This window comes from Aulostomus chinensis, chromosome 16, assembly GCF_037954235.1.
Source record: "Aulostomus chinensis isolate RoL2024-O1b breed Wild chromosome 16, RoL_Achi_v1.0, whole genome shotgun sequence".
Taxonomy (NCBI): Eukaryota; Metazoa; Chordata; class Actinopteri; order Syngnathiformes; family Aulostomidae; genus Aulostomus; species Aulostomus chinensis.
This window is the reverse complement of record NC_141335.1, coordinates 6,618,196-6,640,916: the sequence shown is the minus strand read 5'-3', so window position 1 is coordinate 6,640,916 and position 22,721 is coordinate 6,618,196. Positions and strand designations below refer to the sequence as shown.

The 22,721-nt window shown below is 39.1% G+C and overlaps 1 protein-coding gene across 1 annotated transcript in view; it reads left to right on the top strand.

Annotated features, from left to right (window-relative positions):
- The window catches only part of arid5b (AT-rich interaction domain 5B), an 85,873-nt gene that overhangs the window by 37,430 nt on the left and 25,722 nt on the right, over positions 1 to 22,721 (top strand). The window contains exon 4 of the mRNA XM_086181320.1: positions 2,612 to 2,842. Within this exon, the coding sequence (XP_086037446.1) occupies positions 2,612 to 2,842 (231 nt within the window). The remainder of the gene's footprint in view (positions 1 to 2,611; positions 2,843 to 22,721) is intronic.

Here is a 22,721-nt window from a genome sequence, read left to right as displayed (position 1 = left end):
TATTGTTGTCGAATTTGATTCATGTCCTAGCTATATTTAATGCTTCTTCTCTGAAGATATTTCAGTCTCCTCTGTTTGTTCAATCACCCATAAAGCGCTTTGAAATTCAATTTATTTGTTAGAAAAAATTTAAAAAAAGAAAGCACGATTGATTGACACACATGCGTTGTCTCAGGTATCGTATATTAGAGTCGGCTGCAGCCTACGGACAGGCAACGAATCAGTGAGTTTTTGACATGAATCAAGTATTTTGAAGTAAAACTACTGATGTTAGCATAGCAAATATTGGTGTATGTCATATGTCGAGTTATATTATACGATATCAAAAGAAGATTTGCTTTTAACATTTACTAAGTAAGATCTAGGTCCGTTTCAGTGCAGTAGCATTAAACTTTATTGGTAGAGAAAAAAGATCAATTTCAGCTGAACATGCGGCTCCTGCACAGCATGAGAAGCACCACAAAAAATAGAATTGAGCATGTAATTACTTATAGATGATTATGTTTGTGTTATGTGGGTGGCAGGAGATTCGTTCAGTCATAATGAAGCTGGAATGCATAAAAACTGTATTTTAATCACCTTCAGTAACCCACAGCCTTTTCTTAATTTGCATAACATTCACTCATAAATAGAACGTGTTTTTTAATAGAAAGAAAATAAAGAGGCTGGATTTAATATAAAGTATGTGAGTCAAAGGCAGTAATTATAGACTCAAATAGCTGGAAGGCTAAATGAATTTAGAGGAACTTGACATAAGGTCACTATATGGTCTTGTGGTGCATCTTTAAAACAAATGTATATCCTGCCAACTCAGTCTTAACATTTGCATAATGTAGTTTTAACGGTGCAGCATTAGGCACTATTGTACAAGAGGTTGTGTTTTACTGTCGGCAGTTAGCCTCATTGATTAAGAAGAAGATTTTTTTCAATCAAAATGTCAACCTTTAATGCTGAACAGTAAAGCAAAAGTATAGTAAAAATGCAGGATCTCGAGCTGGTAAACTGACTGAGCTAGCAAAGGCGTTATCCTCTACCAGGAGCCTGTTTTGTACATGAAGTACAGCTTTGGTAATACGGTAATATTATAATGATGTTTTCAACGGATCAAACCTGTTGTTAAAACCTAGCTGCTTGATCGGATTCCCATCAGATTATTCATCAGTGCCTCCGGTCTTAAGTGTGTTTCAGGTTACAGAGCAGTTATTGCCAGTTATCCCAGTTGATAATTCTTCAGTAAAACAACACGCCCAGCGTGTCAGAGAAACAATGAGTTTGTTACCATCGGATTACTGAAGTAAAGCTGGCGAATTCCTATATATTTGCTTTATATATATTTGAATTAGTGTGTAACAAATTCCAGGTATTCAACTGGTTATAACAAAGAAGCAGTCTGAGCTTTAAGTTACAGACACATGCACACACCCATTCACACTTATCTAAACTGCTCTGAGCACTCATCTCCTTAAACTTCCTTTCCACTTTCTTTTTTAATAAAGCCTGTCAGTCACACAAGTATTTGTCTGGAGTTGTTCTAGTTCTCGGGATTCTTTTCATTCAGTTCAAACATGCAGCTCAACGGCATTGCTTATTTGTATAGAGTGTGACTGTACTTTATGTGTTATCAAATGTAATGATTACTTCAAGGAAAGGGTGTGAGAACATTTTACTTCCTTAATGTGACTCATGTCCTGGAATTCTGGGAAAGTACAAGATATTGTTTTTGAAAGATATAGCAAGACGTATTAATATTTAGTGAATTGGAGATTGTTTAAAAACAATGAAGTTATTATGCAAGTTTTAGTTATCTTGAGGAAATCATATGAGATGGCTAATTATCCTGTGATACTGAGATAGCTGAGCTATTATTTTTTCTTGTAAGAAGTTATTTTATCTCATCTTAGGGTAACTAAGCTAATTTTCTCGGAATATCAGGTTAAGTCGCTTTTCTTTTCTCATGAGAACTCCAGCTTTGCTCACATTTAGTCTTTTTTTTTTTTTTCCTCATGAGAAGCGGAGCTTAGTTTTCTCAAAATAATATTTTTATGCAATATTTTACTCGTGATGTCAGAATGATGGCATTAAAAAGTAATTGCACACGCAGCTGATCTTGGATTCCCTATTTTACCATGCTTGTATTATTGGAAAGACGTCGTTTTCCAGGAAGGACGATGCAGTGAGACTGATAAAGGCAGAAACTATGAAGAAATAAATGTGGTTTTGGTGGTATATAGTTCTGTTTTATTGATTTATCTGCTACTCATCAAAGGATAGAATAGGACAAACTCCAAGTTTAAACATGTCCAACATTACAGGCAACGCTGTAATTCAAAGCCAACAGTGAGAAGTGAAAGGATCATATTCACAGCACACTGGCAGTAGATGTGCCAGAGTATTAAAGTAGCCAAAGAATGATATATGAGAGAGAATAAAGTAATAAAACCTGAAAAGAAATGGAAGAATGAATGTGCTCTGTAAAACTAAGTGCTGCCATTCTTCAAAGAAAATGTTCCTTTCTTGCCTACAAAGGGTTTTCTACTGAAGTTTGGATGTGTAAACGGCGTAATCTCTGTGTACCTGTTTAACCGTAACCTTGTATTTTTGTGTCCTTCAGGCCAAGAAGAGGACGGGAGGAAGGTTTTGGTTCTCAGTTACCCCCAATATTGCCGCTACCGTTCAGTTTTGGCGAGGCTGAGAGAGCAGCCCTCGTCTTTGCTCATCGACCACACAGTGCTGGCGCTGGGCGGCATCGCAGCGCTGGGCGGGAACACCAGGATCCTGTACTGCAGGGACACCTTTGAACACCCGACCCTGCTGCAGAACGAGAGTATCTGTGACGAGTTTGGTGAGTGTTGCACCTGATTTGATTGTAGCCTTTAGATAAAATCATATCCCACTAGTTTGCTGGAGAAATCGCATATTGGCTCGTGTACGTCACACTGTCCTGAGCTCAGAGCATAAGCACGCACTTAAAACTCATTTGCACAGTACGCCTCATCTCAAGCTCCCCATTATGTCATTTTGGTTACCCTGACCATTTGTTCAAGTCTGCTTTTAGTGGAAAATGGACGGTGTTTGCACTTTTTGGGCCAAGTTGTGTGAAAACCCTGAAATGAAAAGTACTTCAATCCATTTAAAATTTTAATTCCTGTAAGAGCTGCCTGTCATAATGAAGACTATCATGGAGCAAACAAAATGAGAGCTGTATAGGCTGCGAGGCCAAATATAGTCACCGGGATGTGGAGAACATTTCACGAGCTCGACAAGAAATTAAAAAAAGCCTTGTATTCATCTTTCAGAGAAATTGTTTCCCATCTATAAACCAAGGTTTCCCTTATCGGTCATTGTTTTCTGGTTGTGAAGAATTTTTTTTTTTTTAAATATGGGTTTGTGTGAAGATAATTAGTTTCTTTGTCTTTGTTTTCCTATTTGTCCTTTGGAGTTCGGTTGATTGAAATAAATTTAATCACCAAATATTGTGATAATGGATTAAATGCTGCAGTTTTTTTGTTTGTTTTTGGGTTTTTTTTGTGGTTTTTTGGTCAGGCACACATGTCTGGTTCCAGACTCTTGAATATAGAGATTTGCTGCTTTTTTTCTGTATTTACAACAGAAATGAAGTCTTTGTGCTGTTGGATGGATAAATGAAACAATTTATAGAGAACTGGGGAAATTTTTCATTTCATCAACTACAATCCATTTATTGATCTTTCAAGTATTTGGTGATTTAATCAATGGTGGAAAAACATTGTTAGCCGTGGCCATATTGTCCTTTTTGATCTCCCATCGCCCAGATGAGTTAAATCCATCTGAACAGAACAGGCATGATCAATTATGTTTAAGTTCAGTTAATTCGGACTAAAATAGGATTTCAACACTTTAGATGTCGTCATGATTCCAAGTTAAGCATTACTGAGCTTTCAATATGATTTTAATTGAGTCACCAGGCGCCCCAGAGGGGTCTATCTGGTCATGACTGCCATTCAAGCAGCGTCACCAGTCACACCTACAGAAAGCATTCTGAGGCTCCAGTGAGGAATTTTGAACTGCTGGAACATGTCTGTTTGCCATTCACTGTGCTTTCCCTGGCGCTCATGAATCCACGTATATTATTAACCCCGAGCTAGGCTAAAACAAAGGAATAATGTGATTCATCTCTCTTTGTGTTTCCTTGCTAGTTGAGCTCAGCGGGCTCTTTTGCAGCATCAATTTGACATTCACAGTAACGGCTCCTCTGGTCAAAAGTCATTGTTTTTCCTTTTCCTGTAAAATTGCCAGTAAGTAATTGCATTTTAAGAGAGCAGCTGAGGTGAGACCAGAAGGGAAAACGGTTTTAGGCATAGGAAAATAAGTTATGAATAGTAACGCTAACATCCTGTGGCTGCTGTTGCTCATTCACTTGGCTCAATAATGCCATTCCTCTGTGAGCCACATTTAAGCTAAAGGTTTATTCTCGGAGCCGTAGGGAGTTCTACTTTTTCTTTACTAAAGCAACCAGGTTTCTAATGTTATTCACATGAAGGTTTACTATCAGACTTTTATTTCTGCTGGAATTGCTGCTAGGAGACTTGTTCCTGATTTGTTTTAAAACAGCAGGGCTCAGTAATTTCCATCTCTCCGCCAAGTGAGCCAGAGCCTCAAGGGCGTCTTACTTATAGGCACAAACATACACATGAATGTTTGCACATATGCACTTAGAAACATACACAGCTGCTGAGTAAATTTGTCCTGCCATTTACAGGCTCCACGTGGAAAAAAAACAGAACAAAATCAAACTGCAATATAAAATCCAACTTTATTAGGATAAATACCATCACTGTGGACACATCGAAAGTAATACTATGCAGCTGTGAAATATTAAAAAATTGATCAAGGGAATAATTTTGAGACTTTCTTCTCTGCTTCCCTTGATGCTAATTCTGACCTTTTAGATTCAGCCAGATCGGCGGTGGCAGCTCTAATAGCCATCCGTCTTGTCTGGGCTAATTCATGAAAGTGTGTAAGGCTACCTCAGGGGGTAGAGAGGGCCCAGGCCAAAAAAAAAAAAAAAAAAAAAAAAGTGCTATTGCATTTTTTTCAGCAAGCCTGTTGGTACAGTATTGTGTGAAATGTAGCCATCAGTGGTGAAAACTGTTCTATTCATAGTTTTCCACAGTGCTAGATAATCATGTACAGATGTATTATGAAAGCATAAATGTTCTCCGTCTGATTTATTTGTATGTTTTGGAGATGATCTGTAGTTCTTATGACTTTGATATCCTCAGTATTTGCACTCATTTTGCTAGATGATGTAAGCGTGTTCCTGTTAAAACAATGACCAGACTGTGTTTTATCTAACTTGATCTATATTCATGTTTTCTCCTCCACGTCACCGCGCACCCCACCACCACCACCACCACCACCACCACCACCACCACCCCCCTTTTTTGCCTTTGAACCAGCTTGTGCAAAAGTGCAGTTGCGTCAGTTACCAGATCTCTTAGTCCTGTGATCCATATTCATGTTGAGCATCGCTTGTCACCCCTGCAGTTGCTTTCCTCATGGGGAATGACACAGTTTTTGTTTATAATTATCATGCATTCTCTGCCAGTGTGGATTGATTATACCCATGCTACTTTGTGTCCCCATTTTAATTCTTGCCGGGGGGGGGGAATGTAATATTACCACGGCACAATCGCGGAAAAGGAAATTTGAACACTGAGCTGGTTCTTCAGTTATTGTGTACAACAGTGACGCACTGAATGGGAGGCAGGCTTTTCTATAAACCTAAGATGGTCTTATATATCGCTCTCTGCTATAATAATATTGGCATTACTGAGGTTCCTTCGCTATGAGAAAATGCCAGAAATAGTTTGAGTGGGCCAGGCTTTCGCAGCACTGAAAGGCAGATGAAAAAAAAAAAAAGCTTCAAGGTTTTTTTGCTATTAGCTGTCGTGATTGAGCATTACTCACATTCATTTGGCAGCAGTACTGTGGGCACTACAAAGCAAAAGCATAAACATTTGTAAGCCCGACCTAGAGATGCTGCATATGATAGATCTTAAGAAATACTCCGCAGCGCCTTGACAGCTTCTCATCTGGGCGTCTGTTAAGGAAAATATTATGACCAACATTTTTCCTATTTTCTCTAATTCTGCAGTTATGCTCCCTAACTGCTGACCTTCCTTTCCCCTCCCTTTCTCCCCCACCCCGTCAGAAACCTAACACTGCTTGTGTGCACATTGCTTAAATCAACAGTATTTTGAAAGTTAGCGAGGCAATCATGTTTGAGGCAAAGCAGTAGAGAAGTTGAGCTGCCCCCCACACACACACACACACACACACGCACACGCATACACCCCCCCCCCCCCCTTGCTTCTTCTCAGTTGTCCTATATTCCCAAGGTCTCTCTCCTTGGCACAGAAACTATATATTTCTACCCAACTCAGTGTGTTTTGTTTTAAATATCTCTCTGGTTGGATTTTTATTAAAAGAAGATTTTCGCTGGAATGTTTTGTAAACCTCCAGGGTGGGAGGAGTATAAGAAAAACAATTTAATACTTAACTGTATTAATTCTGTCGAGATGAACTGATGATAAACAGAATGTTATTTCTGTAATGCGGTGTGTGTTTATTAGTGTGTGTGTGTGTGTGTATGAGGGTATTTCTGCATGTCTAAGTGAGCCGCATCTGCGCTTGACAGACTTGCTTCCTGTTTCATTACTCGTCTTCTCTTTGAACCCGACACGGAAAATTTAAACAAAATCTATAAAAAAAAAAAAAATTTAAAAAAGGCAGGAAAAAACACATCTGAATCTTCCAAACCTGCACTTTGAGATAATAAATGAAACAAAAACAGGCAGTTTGCCACTGCTGCATGGCTTGATTGGGTTGGGTCACCAGATGAACGTACAGTATGATGTCATTGTTTCCACAAATTGAACCACTTTCTCGCTCGCTCTTTAAACATTAAATCAGATTAGATGAAATATGCATACGCCAATATCGTCCCATGACAGCCCCGTCTGTTAATGTAATAGGCAAATTGCTTGCTAAGCTCATGTTTTCCCATCTCCGCTGCAGATTTGTGTTAACCACCGGCCCATGAATTTTTCATTGTCCATATGTCATGGTATACAGAGGCCATAGAGGAGGAATTTAGAGGAGAAAAGAGCACATGTAGTCACATTTCATAATCAGGACAGGATCTAAAAATGAACCGTGGGAAAAAAAGCCTCTTATATAGTACATTATCATGTCCTTACATATCTGTAAAATAAGCTTCTTACAGGAACTGATGATACATATTTTTGCTCTGTGGCATCCCGTACTTTATTAAAGTGTTTTATTTAGTGCTATCCTCAGAAAGTACTGCAATGTATTTGAAGTAAAAGCACTTTCCTTTGTGGACATCAGCTGGACGTAAGCAGGCTACCGTCTCCTTGATTTTCCCTATTATGGTCTCAGCTCCACTGATATTGCTGCTTATATATATTTTTAGCAAAACAGCACAGAGATGTAAACAAGCTACGAATGAAAAGCATTTCTGAGGTTTGGACCTGTTAATGACGTGCAAAGGTTTCTCAGTGGATTGAGAGTAATTATACTGAGAGAGCCAGATATGTTTTTATATCAATTCATACCACGGATTATTTTTTTCACACGTTTTCGATTACACCGTACGCAGAATGAGAAACGGTTTAGACTCAAGCCCTCGTTACATTCACTAGGCGATGCATATCTAGAGTCAGACACTTTTTTTTCCTATGTCACACATCATCAACATCACTTGTTTTTGCAGCTGTGAGCAGTGAAATCTGTCCACCGTGGTGCGTTTACAGACAGTCCGACATGTTAGCCTCTAGAGGTTCGTCCTCGACTGTTTTCAATTAAAAGAAGCTGCGAAAAAAAAGGTTTAATCTTTGACGGTTGGAATTTTAAGTATTTGTATAATTGTCCTGCAATATTTTATTTTAGTGGTTCAGTTCAAACATATTTATGACAGTTACATGTGACAGATAGACAGATGGATGTATACATATATTTATATATGTAGAGAGAGAGAGAGAGAGAGAGAGAGAGAGAGAAAGATAACATCCTTGTTTTACCATATCAGTAATCAGTCAATCAAAAATGAAAACATTCACATCAAAATGGAAAAAAAAGATAGTTGGCATAGAAACAACAGCAATAAACAAAACAAGAGTAACAAAAAAAGAATCCCTGCTAATCCTGTATTATTCAAGTCAACCATTTGTTATTCTATATTTAAAGCCTTGTTTAAACATACTTCAAGCTCAACATGTTTTCATTTCTCCTCTGCAGTTATTCCGTGGATTCGCTCCCTTTTTTGTTATACTGTGACGCTTGCCCTCACCGGTTGTTTATTCAACTCACATACTTGTGAGAGATTTTGTTCCCTGATCTGAAACAGATTATAGATTTTGAACAGTTTGGAAATCAACCACCTCTTTAAATTTTAGTGTTTTCTATTAAATGAAGATCAGGTTTGTTGGTTCTCTGTTAGTGATTTCATTAGCAGTTCTTATTGCTCATCAATTAAGCCTCTAATATCTGCGCAGTGACTTTTATAGCACACTTAAATATTTCAACTGCGGGAATAACTCTCAACACTGTGTATCGTTGCTCCCTCAGAAAGCGTAACCTACAAAGGGAACCAAGTAACCGCTCTGGCATGGCTGTTATTTGAGATAAATACTGAAACAAAAGGTGACATAGGTTGAATTTTCAAAGCAAATCTAATTTAAAACTTTAATAAACTGCAGAGCAAGCGATTAATTACTTTACACTTCAAATGACTTTGATGGCTTGACCTTGTTCGTAATTTCCTCGATGATTATTCTATTAATACACGTGCAGAAGAGCCACTGTTGTTAGCAGAGTTTAAATGACGCTGGATTACATTTACGAGATGATAAGTTTGTACCTTTAAGGAACGGCGTGATGAAAGTTTCACTCAGGTCCACACATACGAGTTGTGATGCAACTCCTGAATGTCCCCAATAAAAATGAGTGAACAGCTTGTTGCAACCTGAAGTTAACACGTCTGACTCATCATCAGTGCAACTGTAGATACTGTTTACAAAGTCTTCAAGTCTATCTGCCGGCGGATGGTGTACAAACAGCTCAAAAATCAGCCTTTTAGCCAGGTTGCTATGTTTAGTGCCAAACATGTTTCTTGTATCGGCAGGTCGAGGCTTGTTGCAGGTTGTTATTTCTGAAAAAGAGCTTGTGTAACTTCTGTTACGTCAGAAGTCATTGTTACAGCGCTGTTACATGACAGAAGCAAACTGAGGATTATATTGTACAGGATGACGATGATTTATATTTCCAGTTGCTCTTCGCCACCTCCTCCAAAATAATAAGAATTAAAAAAAAGACGCAGTCACTTCCTAGAAATGTGAACATACATAGAGAATCACTGCTGGCAGCAGCTGGAGGCACACAAAGCTGTTACTTCTTTAAATATGCAGCTACTTTCATGCTTTTGAAAACTGAAAATAACAAAGAACAGGAGACAGCTTTTTGTGTTTTAAAATTATTTTTATAATAAGTAATGAATAATGAATCAACTTCTTCTGATATCCCTTAAAAAATACAATATATGAGCATACAAAGAGGCAAAAAAAAGAAGAAGAAGAAGAAGAAGAAGAAGAAGAAGAATGGACCGAAAGATAAAAGTATCCACTGGCCTATTTTGTTGTGGGAATGATTATTATTTATAATCACCATGGCTTACTGCTGTGCAGCTTTTCAGAATGATAAAGTCCCTGTGATTGGGCTCATTGGCCGACTCAATCCCATCAAGTGTAACTAGAGCGTGATCTATTAGAATACATATGTTTTATTGATGTATGGGCTTCGTGTTTATCCTGGCATTCATTTATTTATAGGTCGATGCTGAGGGTTTTTTTTTTTCCTGCAGTAATGAATAGGATAAGCCTTGAAGCTTATCCACCGCTCCCTTTCATCTCTCCCCCTCTATCTCCCCCCTTATTCCCCCTCTCAATCTATCTCTCTCTCTCTCTCTCTCTCTCCCTCGCAAATCTCTCTCTCTCTCTCTCTCTCTCTCTCAAAAATTGAAATACTGTATTTATTTATTTATTTTTTTAAAGCTTCAGTCCTACTGAGTAGTTACTGCAGTCTGTCAGTATCAATGATGTGGAAGCGTTTGAAGGTTATCCCGTTTTAGCAAATCCTCCACATTATGTAACTTTGACTATGTTTTACATTTGCCACTCTTGGAACAACAGGGTGTGCATTTGGGCCAGTCCCTCCGCGTGCTCATAACGTTTCTTTGCAGAGCAGCAGGGGTTTATTTTTGTTATTTCTCCTCTCGTAATAATATCCATTAAGAGTTGCTTGCCAACACTGGGGCAGGGCGAAAGCTTAAGTGACATATTCACTTGTCAGATATTTACAGCCTGTATTGTGTTGTTGTGTATTTGTTTTATTTTTGACAGCGGAGCAGTGCCGTGTTGAGTTATTACAGATGAAGAGAACACAGAAAGATATTGTGCCTTGTTGGATTTCAGCCAGCAACAGAGAGTTTTACCGGTTGTATAATCACATTGTGCTTGTGTGTGCGTGCGTGTGTGCGTGCGTGTGTGTACCTAAATACTGGGTGATATTATTAAGTTGTCTCGAGTCAGAGGTCATTGCATTCCTTAGTGTGTGTGTCACTCAGTGGATCTGGGTTAAGATTAAACCCAGCCATGTCTCAAATGTGATGTATGTTAATAAGTACTTAACAGGCGACACTACCATCATGAGGCAATCACAAGACACGGACAGATGGAAAGAAAGAAATGAGGAGAAAAAAAGTAGGAACAGAAGAAAACACACATTAGAGAGAATTATTTTCTCACTATATTACAGCTTCTCTTAGCCATAAATTATGTTTCTCTTGTAAAACATGTAATACTACTATAATTTCCTATTTACCCTGCAAAATGGAAAGCTTGAGTCGACAGCCTTTATGAGTTGCGCAGTGGTAAAGTACACACATTCACACCCCTGTCGAAACACACACCCCAATGAATCAGATGAGAATGATTTTATAATCCGTCGCAATAATAAACTTCTTTGAACAGTTTAATTGGCTCTTCCTGGAATGGCACAGTTTCGCTTCATTTGATCTGATGAAAGAGTAATGTTGCTTCTCCCCGGGGGGAGCATGCACAACGGCGCACAAATAATGAATTAAGAACACTACCCTTTTTTCCTCTTTTTTTTTTTTTTTTTTTTTCCAAATGACTGCAATAATAAAGCTGGAAAATTCAAACAGAACTTACACCAGTTTCCCTTAATTTGCTTTCATGTTTACTTGCTTGTGTATTTAATTTTCAGAGCTTGTTTTTAAGTGAAAATAATCCTGATTCCTGGAAGGGTAATGGATTGAGGTCACATGGAAATTGTCATCTGAATGCAGCAGTTGTCGTTCCAAACAGGTTCCAGAAACATTCCTCCTGTATGAAAAGTAACACTTAACTGTTCTGGAAATGCATATCCTGTACGGCAAGAGGGAAATTTGATTTGAAGGCATCTGTTGTATGTAAAAGGGAAGTAGATCATGCAAAAAGAGAGAATAGGAATATGTAAAATTGAAACTGACAAAGTCATGATGGTTTGGGGGAATGTCCTCTGTCTGTGGCTGAGGAATATCTACTCTGACAGTCTGAATGGAGAGTCTGTGCAGAGCAACAATATGCTGAAAGAAATGAGCTCATTACTGGCTATATGGTTATATTATGGATGTGCACACACATTTACCTTAATATCACACTATAGTTGAAGGGAATGTTCACTTTATCCATCTGTGAATTCTAACCCCATAACATGCCTGATGCTGAAGGCAAGGAAATTGGTGTAAAACCAAAAACCGTAACCTCAACCGAAATTATCCTCAGTTCAATTCCTAAAAAATCTCTTTCCCTAGTATGGCTTGGCAGAAAATCCTTTCACGCACACGCACGCATGCACGCACGCACGCATACACACAGAGAGACACACTCATGGAAGCAAAAAAGAGTGATTTCACAATGTTATAAGTGTGAGATAAAAATATGGGCGAGTATTTTTAATGTCCTGGTAAACACACACTTGTCGGGATGTGGGCTTGTCTCCATGGCAACGCCAGTCAGAGCGTGCCCAGCCTAGCATTTTTGACAGGTTCTCCTGATGATGATTGATAATTACTACCTGACTTGTTGTCCCCGTCTCCACAAACATATTGCGAGAGCTGCCCTCCGCTATATATCTACCAAAATGTTCCCTTTTCGGATAATAGCTTTTTAATGTTGCGTTTTTGTTGTGCATGCATAGCAATCATCCCCCCCCCCTCCCAGCTACCCCACCCCTTTGTAATTACATTTGCTGCCGCTCACATAGTTATTACAGAAAGAGAAATAGATAGGAGAAGCAGGGGAGTGGGAGAAAGAGGAAAAAGAAGGAGGGGTTCCAGGGTTGATTTCACTTTGAATTGATGTTTTTTCTCACAGTGCTGCTGGATTTATATTTGACAGATTGTCAGGATTAACACAAAGAAGCTGCACATTTTTATTTTTTTACACTATAGTAGCATATTATAATATAAACACCAGATAATAGCCAGTGTGGTGGGTTGTAGTTTAAAATTTTCAAGCGAGACTCATTCCACATGTGCACAGTATTTTATTATACTGTGTGTTTGCATGCATAAAGCTCATATTTAGATGCAATTGGAAGCAATCTTGTTATATTCACAGAGGCCATAGAGGAGGACATCCATCTATAAACATAACTTTTCTACTGCGTGCTATCTGGCGAGGCATTTGCATAGACCCTCGATTGTTGATCTTATTACCTGACTGTATGCTGAAGTCTTCGGACCTGATCAGCATTTTAAACCTCAGCCAAAAATGAAATGAAAGATACTTTTTAAGTAAATTTAACTTGTAAGCACTACATCATTGAGGCAGTTTAAATGAAAAGCAGAGGTGATAACGCCTGTTCTTCTTAATTATAAATACATGCACGCTTGATCTGCTGCTTAGAATGTGGCTCCAGAGACTATTTGCATTCATGTTGCTCAGCTAGATTTTTTTTTTTTTAAATGTTTATTGGCCTCAATAACCTCCTCTTCCAGGAACAGGATATTATCAGCTACGCTCTCACTCATCACACCTTATCTTCTGCAAGCTACATCAAATGAAGGTAGTTGCCCCAAATACCTGATGGTCTGTAGTTCCTCATGGGCAGGACATCTAGCTCAGCCATCCTATTGGTCCGTATAATGCGCGACACACCTGCGGCAGCCAAAAGTGCAGCGCTTCATGGAAGCTGAAGTCATTTCTAATACTGTTTGATTGAGGTCTGCCACAGGCTATGGCAACAGACAGGCTCTGTAAAGGAGATAATGATGCATGCACACACAGCTGTCAGTCAGCCAGCGAAGGGAAATTGTCTTTGAGGAAAATAAAAACAGACTGTCGACGATATAATGCTGTATTTTTATAGGAAATGATAGGTTTGGGAAATATAGTGGAACGGGATGTCAGAGCTGTTGCAACAAAGAAGGGAGATCTGGCAAGAGTCTCTCCAGACCAGAACATCTCACATGGTTTCCTGTCTTTTCAGTGTCAAAAGGCTTATAAATATATACTGAACATGTCAATTAGAGAGAGTGAGGCTGATTTAAGGGTAGCTCTGACTAATTTGCTAACCCCTCATTTAGCCCTAGTGATACCTCCTCACTCACATACTTTGATTTGTTCCAGTTTTGAACGATTTGCCTCTGAGGTTTAGAATACAATTGAGGTCAGTTTGAGTTCCAGCACATTGTCAACAGTTTTCTTATGGAAAATTTCTCCAGCATTTAAATTTGTTCCAATGCAAACTTTTGATTACGCTTGTATGTTTAAAGCTACAACAATCTAATATTATTTTGTGGCTGGATTGCTTCGATATTATTGAGTACTGAAAGATGCCTTGGCAGGCCATACCAAATTTCAAATACTTGAGGAGAAAATCGCCAAATGATGATTTATTTGGTATGCTGTAAAACTGCTTTGAGTGGAAAAATTCCAAAGTACTGAAACATAAAACTAAAGAGTTGAAGCAGAAAAATGAAGTTAAACCTCATTTTGGTAAATTGGTTTCTATTTTCATGCTGTGAAACTGTGTGAAAATGCCAAGGAGCCCAGGAGATTTGTAACATAATGTGTAACGTATCAAAGGCAAAGTATCAGTCAAGATACCGATCTAAAAGATTTACCAAGCCCTGTTTATGGGCTCATGTCTGTGTGTATGTTCCTTAAATGTGCAATTTGTACGAGAGTGATTTTACCTGAACAATCTAACAGGCTGTCTTCTTCAATAATACCACTTTTGAGTCTCTGTGAGAAGAAATCTGAGCTCTTTAGCTCCTGCTAAATAAGTTAGCATGTCCCTGCATATTAAAACTGAGGTGGACAGCCCAGTTTTTTTGCCCCTACAGATTTGGAGTGTAAAATATGAAGCACTGGTTTTTACAGACAACCTACAAATTGTAACTTTAATCACATCCGAATGAAAAAAATAAACAACAAAAGAAATGTAACAGTTTTGAAATAGATTTTCACACGACCCGCCGCCACATTTGGATCGAATATACATTAATAGAAACGGCAACGAAAAACATCTACAGAACGACGGACAAGATGATCGAGATGAAAGTGCGAAGTTGAAAGTTGTGTGGTTTTAGTTCCTTGATAGGCCATCACATAGTTTTCCTCTTGTTTTGTAAGTTTCCATCCAAAATGGGGGAGAATGTTCATGCCGATGTTGCAATGGAGCAATTGATTAGCTTCACTTCTTGTGAATGTGAGTTCTTTGGCTTGGATTTCAATCAGATTTCTCTTCCTGCAATCATTATCAAAATAAGGGGGAAAAGACACAAAAAAAAACGTCTTATCATATGTTGTATTTGCAATAACAAAATGAGCCAAGGTTGTAAAGTGCCTCCGTAGAGTTTTGTGCGTTACCCCATCATCTCCCCCATTTTTATGTACCCTCACCACTTTTATTAAAGTTGTTTCAGGACAAACATCTAAAGTTGGCTTCTAGCTGATGAACTAGTGGAACATTTAGCCACTAAAGAGGCAGATATTTCCTCTAAGAGTTACAAGGAGAGTTAGACCTTTTGTGTCCAGAACTCTAAAAGTAATCTTAATGTTGCTTAATGTCTACTGGATGTGTAAGTGGAGAGTTTGCTGTTTGCCGACGTGTCACTATAGCGCCTTTATGAGGTGATAATACGGCAGTTTCAGCGTCTTGCTGTGTGTTCCCATCAGTTAATTCAGTCTGTAAAGCAAAGTTCACTCACCTGAACTATTCTGAGACAGAAATTACAGACAAATTCCACAAATTACACTCTGACATTCTATAAACAAACAACAAATACCAGTTTGGTTTGGGGAAGCTACATCTTTGAAAGAGACGTCGAAGCGGAGTAAATCAAGGTGTTGTGTGGTTAGAGAGGAAGACTTGTTTACAAGACGACGTTGAGGGCCTGTAGATGAGTCGGCTGCACCTCGGGGGATTGTTGCTGGAGCTCTTAGTAACAAGCCAGACTAATCCCTGCTTTTTACTCAGGCGCATGCTGTAATAACCCGGTGCTACAGTGATTTTCAGCGTGCTGCTAGTCAGGACAAGAGTTCCTGATACAGGTGCTCTCTCCAAACACAACTGCTCACTGACTCTGAAAAATTTAAATAGTCACTCTCGCTGCTCTTGTTTTCTCCCCAGCTGTCTCGCTCCTCTCCCTTCCCTACGTCTCTTCTTCTTCTGTTATATCGGAAGATGGGTTTGTTGAAGTCCTGGCAAGACTCGGATGTGTTTGTAAAACAACTATTGTAAAGATGGAGCCAAATACATTCCTCATTAAATTCAGAACACCTCTCAGAAACAGAGGTATGAAAATATCGTCTTATATTGCAGTTGCATGCAAACACAAGGTAACAAGATGATGAAACTATTATTCATAAATCTACTATGAAAGCATTGGCTCGTACTTTCTGCTGTGAAGTGTTTTTGCAGTTTATCAATAGCGCACTCTATGATTATGAGAAATTATTGTATCATCTATCAACCTACAGAGGATTTGATGATGAATAAAAACAGAGTACTCTGTCCACCCACACAACATGTCTCACCCTGTGGGTACATTGTGTAATTTTTGATGATTGCACTGATAGAGATGGTGAAAGTATTACTGTTCATTAAATTATTTTGTGCTGTCAGTGTGTCTCCAATGATCCCCCGCAGAAACGTGCCTGGAGCGCAAAAAAAAAACACCAAAAAAAAAAACCCAGGGGAATAACTCTCCTGTCAGTTGAGACAAAATGAGACTTATGAGCACGTCAAAAATTATTAGTATGTAAAATGCAGCGGTCAGCAAGAAAATGATGAAGAGTGGTGAACACTTAATACTCACTACTTTTAAAGCAGGGTTTTGTTTTTCTTAGACTTGAGATAGAGAAGTCTGTGGAAGAAAAGGAAGACTTTTATAAATCTACAGCAACTGGCAATGAAGCTGGAATTGGTGCTCTCCGTTTAAAAGAACTACAAATGTGGCTGCAATGTATGCAGTGTTAGTACAAAACCACACGAGGATTATAAGGGTCTTTATGTGGCCTGAGAGCTGAAACCGAAAGATTATGCTTGCAAAGCTTGTAGACATTTTTCTACCTGGATTACTCAAATTAAGGGTTACGTTTCACTCACACCTCCACACAGTGACTCAGTAAGCACCTCAACATGCAGTATATCAGGTCATGCTGAGTACAACTCAGGTAAACACAGCCAGGATTAGGGTTTTGTTTTGTTTTTTTGCGCAAGGATATGCTAATTAGTTTTAAAAAATGATTTGTCAAATTTATGTAAATGTCATTAGGAGTATGAGAATAAACCTCTTTGTTTTGTCAGTTATGTTCCCAAAATGTTGAGACCAAATGTATTATTAACCATCACCGTATGAAAATAAAACCATAATTCTTCCAACGTCATTCCTTATTCATTAAATGTCCTTTTCTCAAATTTGTCATTACAGACTTTTTTAGCCCTCAATTTAGTCTTAGCAAAAGGCAGCAAAGGCTAATGGCTATGTGTAAGTCCTTGTTCCTGACATCTATTGTAACTGGCAATCACCCAGGCTTGCAAAGACTGGAGCAGGGAGTTAAAAATAGACATCAGGCTTTGTTTCCTGTCTGTCAGACTAAATTGAGGGCTAAAAAGTCCTTAAGTTAATAAGAACTATGTGTATGCGAGAACATTTGCTTAGCTGAATCCCTCTATTTTGACTACTCTTACATAATAATCCTGATTAGAACAATCCTTCGGATGATCTTAACTTGAATACGAGCAGATTTGTGACACGTGTTTAAACAGAAATGTGAATGAAATATTTTCTGGCAACTCACTCAACCACCTTAACTGCTTTATTGTCTTATTTAGAATGAGATCATAGTCGATAAACATGGAATCAGATATGCCCCCTGACAGAAGAGCAACGATGGCCCCCCCCCCCCCCCCCCCCCCCGAAACTGCGGTCAGAAACATGCAGAAACACTTGAAATCCCTCCGACCCCTGAGATCATTGATGTATAGAGAAGGCACGGCATCTCCTGTCACTGCCGGCTGAGGAATCAGTCATCGCTGCCTTCTTTATATTCTCTCTGGTACAGTTGCCTTGCTGCTTTGGAGCCTCCCTTGTCACATCCCTGTGCCTCCAGTAGAGTTAAAATGTTCCACCAAAGTGTAATATCACTCCACTGATCACACATTTAGTGCTCCGCCGCTTTCAAGTCTCACGAGTTGTATCAGAGGGTGTTTAGTATCCTGATTTGTCTTGTTTAATGCATTATTTGTTTGATTTTATTTACTTTGACTCATCTTTCATGGTTATTTATGAATCATTTTCTTAATCTCATAAATCATGTTCTATTATATTTTATTCTCAGCTACAAAAATGTCTATTTCCAGTCTAATAAATCCCTGTTTCAACAGCGTTATTGCTTCATTATGATGATCTATTTTTCACATTTAAATGCATCTTACCAGTGCATATCAGATTTAAATACTATCTGTCATGCTTCCGTATGTTTTATGACTTGCTGTAAATTTCCGCTGTGCTCTGTAACCCTATATGGCAGACCTGAGTGACCTTTTGTCTTTGCGTGGGCGTATCACCAGGTAGTGTTTCATTTACAAATCCATCCCAGGGGAGAGTTCCTCACCTGTGCAGATATCTATTCCGACGCTGTTGTCCATGTGACCTGGATGTTTAACAAACACTAAATCTGGCCCTGCACCATTTAGCTCATTAAAGGGTGACTCTGAATTGACTGAGAGGATCTCCTGGAGAACTCACATCGATTGTTAAGGAGCTCGATTGTAACTGTACTTGTCAATGCTGCTGAATTGATTTAATCATCTAGTTTGCATGGATTAAAAGGACATTTTGTCCTTTTATTATGTGTCAGAGGTGTTTTATCGTTTGCCTTTTTGTCCACTCTTGCTTGAGCAATAATTCCAGTAAGACAGACGAGAGGCGAATTCCAAATACAGCACAACAAACAGGGCATACTGTACTGTACAGACTGGGCAGAGTATTGCAACATGAATGTTACCTTTGGCAATGAACTGCACTGATAATTGCTGTGTGGGTGTCAGACCTTCAGTCAATTTGCAACCTAGTGAGGGGACAAGAAATGTCCAAACATGTTATTCACCTAGCGCTGCTCATTCCAGTCTTGCTCATCCTCCTCCTTCACCTTTTTGTTTGAACTTGGACCTCATTCTGGTAAGAGGAAGTTAAACTAACTGCCAGACATGAGTGGGAGAGTGCAGATGCGTAGATTCTTCCTCAGTCAGTCATTCACAGTTTGTCTGTGGGATGGAAACTTGTTTCTATAGTGTTTATTTTCACATAATTGAGTACATTTTATTTATTGAGCTCAGCAGGTTGTGTAGCTTAGTGTTACCACAGAGATGTGGGTTGCTGGTCATTAGTCATTTTTACACCACGCTATTTCTCAACAAGTTTTATACTTGATTTACCTCAGCTCGACTTTTATGAATGCCCATAAAATGAATCAGGAACATTTATAACACAACATTTAAAGAAAATATTATTCCGTAAGATTGCAAAACGGTGCTCCTGGCACCGCTGTGCCTGCAGCTCTCTGAGCCTGCAATTGAGCTAAGTGCTAATGTAATCATGCCACCCAGATCGCTTAAAGTGATACTTCACCTTAGAAGCGTGCTGTTTTGTTTTTTTTTATCTTTTAACTGCTCACAACTACTCTTGAGTTCATAAAGATGTTTTTCCTCCTGCATCACTTCTTTGCGACTTCAGAATTCAGAAAGTGCCAGAAACATGTATTTAGCTTGAAGCTACGAAGCTAGATCACTACTGGTCGCTAAAAACGGGAACAAATCAACAGCAGAACTGCCCAAGAACGTCAGTTTGTGGACTTTAAAGGGCATGCAGATTCATCGTAGTCATTAAGATACGTTGTCAGGGAACGTTGAATGTCTGAATATTGTGTAGGAGATGTTTACCAAACTGTTAGACTGGCCAGCCAACCGAAATTGACAGCCTCTTCACATATGTGTAATTTTTCAATTCTGAGTGTCATTGTGAGCTGCCAAATAAAAGAATGAGTTTGCTGCTCATCTACTAGTGTACAATCAAATATTTTTCTTGACTCCTGTGCTTTTCTCTATCAGTGATCATTTGTCCATGTACTTTAAAAGAGATCATCATTAAGAGAACACAACAGCCTTGTAGTCGATTGTGAGTGTTATCAGCTGAGGCATCCATCAGTCGAATCCTCCAGCCGGCGTGATGCGTCTCTCCATTCCCAGCAGCCGCTCAATCAATCAGTCCATTTTGTGGAGGTTCCCTGTGGCTCCACTCTGTTGATGCATAGAACCGTCAGAACCCTTCATGAGCTCTCTCTAATGAGTTTTTCATTATCATTGACATCAACTGAATGGCAATGAAACGGGGGTATCGAGGCTGTGTTTAATTGAATCTGAGGAAGCTGTTTGGGGCTGAGAGCATTCAGCTGCAGAATCAGAGATCAAGTTGTCAGGCTGTGCATCTCGCCACCAAAGTCATCCTAACTTCCATGGCTCGGGGGTTGTGCTCTGTGACAAGACATGATGGATTCACACCCTGGGGAATACCCTGTACCTGTACGTGTGTGTGTGTCCGTGTCCGTGTGTGTCCGTGTGTGCTCGTGCATGGCCTCACCTCCTTCTAAGAGGCTGTGATCCAGAATGCTGGTCACTTCTCTTCAGCATCATAGGTAGCATGTTTGTTTGTTGGCAACATTTGCGTGTTTCTACTCGTGAGACTGAATGTCCTGAGTATCTGGTCGTCTGTAAGTCAGAGACCAGATAAACAAAGACTCTGAGGAAGAACAAAGAGAACTGAGGAAGTTGCTACACTCCTGTAACTGTATCAGATCAGTACATAGAATCAAATTTCTTATTATGACTGACTGAAAAACATAGAAAATATTTTGTTGTCACTGGACACACAATGACAGTCCTCTCCCTGTTCAGATCCAAATTTTACTCATGGACCCTATCTGTAGGTTTGTTTTGTTTATTTTGTCCTCTTTTTCTATATTCAGGTTTCCTTTCATCTGTTTCTTTGTGTGTGATTGTAGCTGCCCGTTTTTGGCACATTGAAGAAAGTATCACGTATTCTTAAATGACCTCTCTCTCTCTTCTAGCACTGTGACAAAAACCCTTATGCCCACAGCATGGTAATAATATCACATCTCCCAGGGCGCTGTAAAATCATTATCTTGTGATGTTTGCTTTGTTTCTCACAGACTATAAATGTTTCCATTCGAGAAAATCAATCTGTGCAGAGTCAGTCCATGTTTGATTTTCTTTGTGTTATTCCAAAGCTGATGACTCCTCCCTTATGCAACGCTGCAACAAGGAGAGCAGATCAGCAATTCTGTACAAGTTCTGCAGCAGAGAAAAGATTGTCTGCATTTGACCTTGTGTGCCTGTCTGGGAACGAAAATACACGAATGCCCCTTTTGACGTCATTTTAGCAGAGTTGTTTTGCCACATTCAGGTTTGTCCTTTCCCAATAACTCGAGGAATCGATGGATTTGCACTCTGTTGTGACGCTGTGTTATTCCAGTAATTGCAGCATTTCTTACGCAGCAGTATTTGACCTGATGAAAAATGTAAACAGACAGGCAGGTTATGTAACTGTGTGTAGGGTGTCAGGGGGGTTAGTGATTGGGCTAAAAACAGAACAGAGTGTGACCTCAGTCAGACCTATGCAACGTTAGTTTAAAAGGATGTCACATGTTGGAGGGTAAATCTCCTGCAGGTCAACCCTGCAAGTATCACTTCATCACATAACACGTGTTTTGTGTAACTGCATATGTGTTTTTACTGCACTTCATGGAGCAGTGGTGTGAGCTTACATCTCTGAACCGGTAGAAGGTTGATGACGATTTTTGCTGCATCTTTATTTATTTATTTATTTATTTATTTTTGCTTTGCAAAAGTTAATCTTAAAACAAACATTGTAAATGATGAACTGGAGGAGTTTAAACTTTAAAGGCGGGAGAACAAACGCCCATAGAACTCTGAAAATCTTGACTTGGAAAGTGTTTGAGAGCTCTGAGAAGTTGGTTTGACGTCACACGGCATGGCAGCAATTCCCAGTGAAAGATCAGAAATATACTCGCTCTGACCCTTGATGTGTCTCCTGGTTAATTTTGGACGTACTCAAATATTTCACATAGATACTTCAAGGTTTACTTTCAGATGTTGGTCTTCCGTCACGTAGCTACTATTTGTGTGGCTAATATTAGCGTTCTGTTAGTAAGTTTTAATAGCCAGGAGGCTAACTTTACATGAGCACAAAAAAAAAAAAAAACGGCAACATGATTTTTTTTTTTAAGGTGTTGTTTACCGGCTTTGTCATTACAGGAAAACACAGTGCCACTGATAACATTAAGTTTGGCCCTGTTCCATTTGTGTGGCTAATGCTAGCTTTCTGTCAGTAATGTTACTAGCCTGAAGGTTAACATGTTATCAGCAACACAAACATTGGCTGCATGGTGAAGACAAATTTATGAGAGTAGCTTTTGTCTGCGTCATTGTAGGACAAACAAAGGTGCGATTGAGAACGCCACCAAACGGTCCTGTTCCATGTGGGTGTGCCAGGGCGCTGGTTTTAGCTATGCTGTCTCATTGGAATGTCTTTGACACTAAACACTATGGAACTATGATTAGTTGGATCAATTTGTTTACCCTACTGTGTCAAAATAGCTGCTGTGAAAGGTTATGTTAGTCCTTGTCATGTGACTATTTTTAGTGTAGCTAATGTCATGTTAGCATTCTAGCAAGCTAAATAACGTCACCCAACTGTCAATACTGTAACAGACAGAAATCAGTTGAAATTATTAACCTCCAGAGTATCTATATTTTTATAGGAACAGTGTGGTTGTTTGCCACTTATGTATTCTGACAGCTGAAATCCAGCGAATTTGCATGGACCCTGTTGTGTGTATTGTTTTAATAGTCCTTAATGGGATGTTGGATCATTCCACACGGTTTCCAGCTGCGTGAATCCAACAATAACATGTGGTACCGGCTATTGTGTTGGGTATCTGATATCCCTACCACTTCAAATAAGCATAAATAAATAAAGATAATTA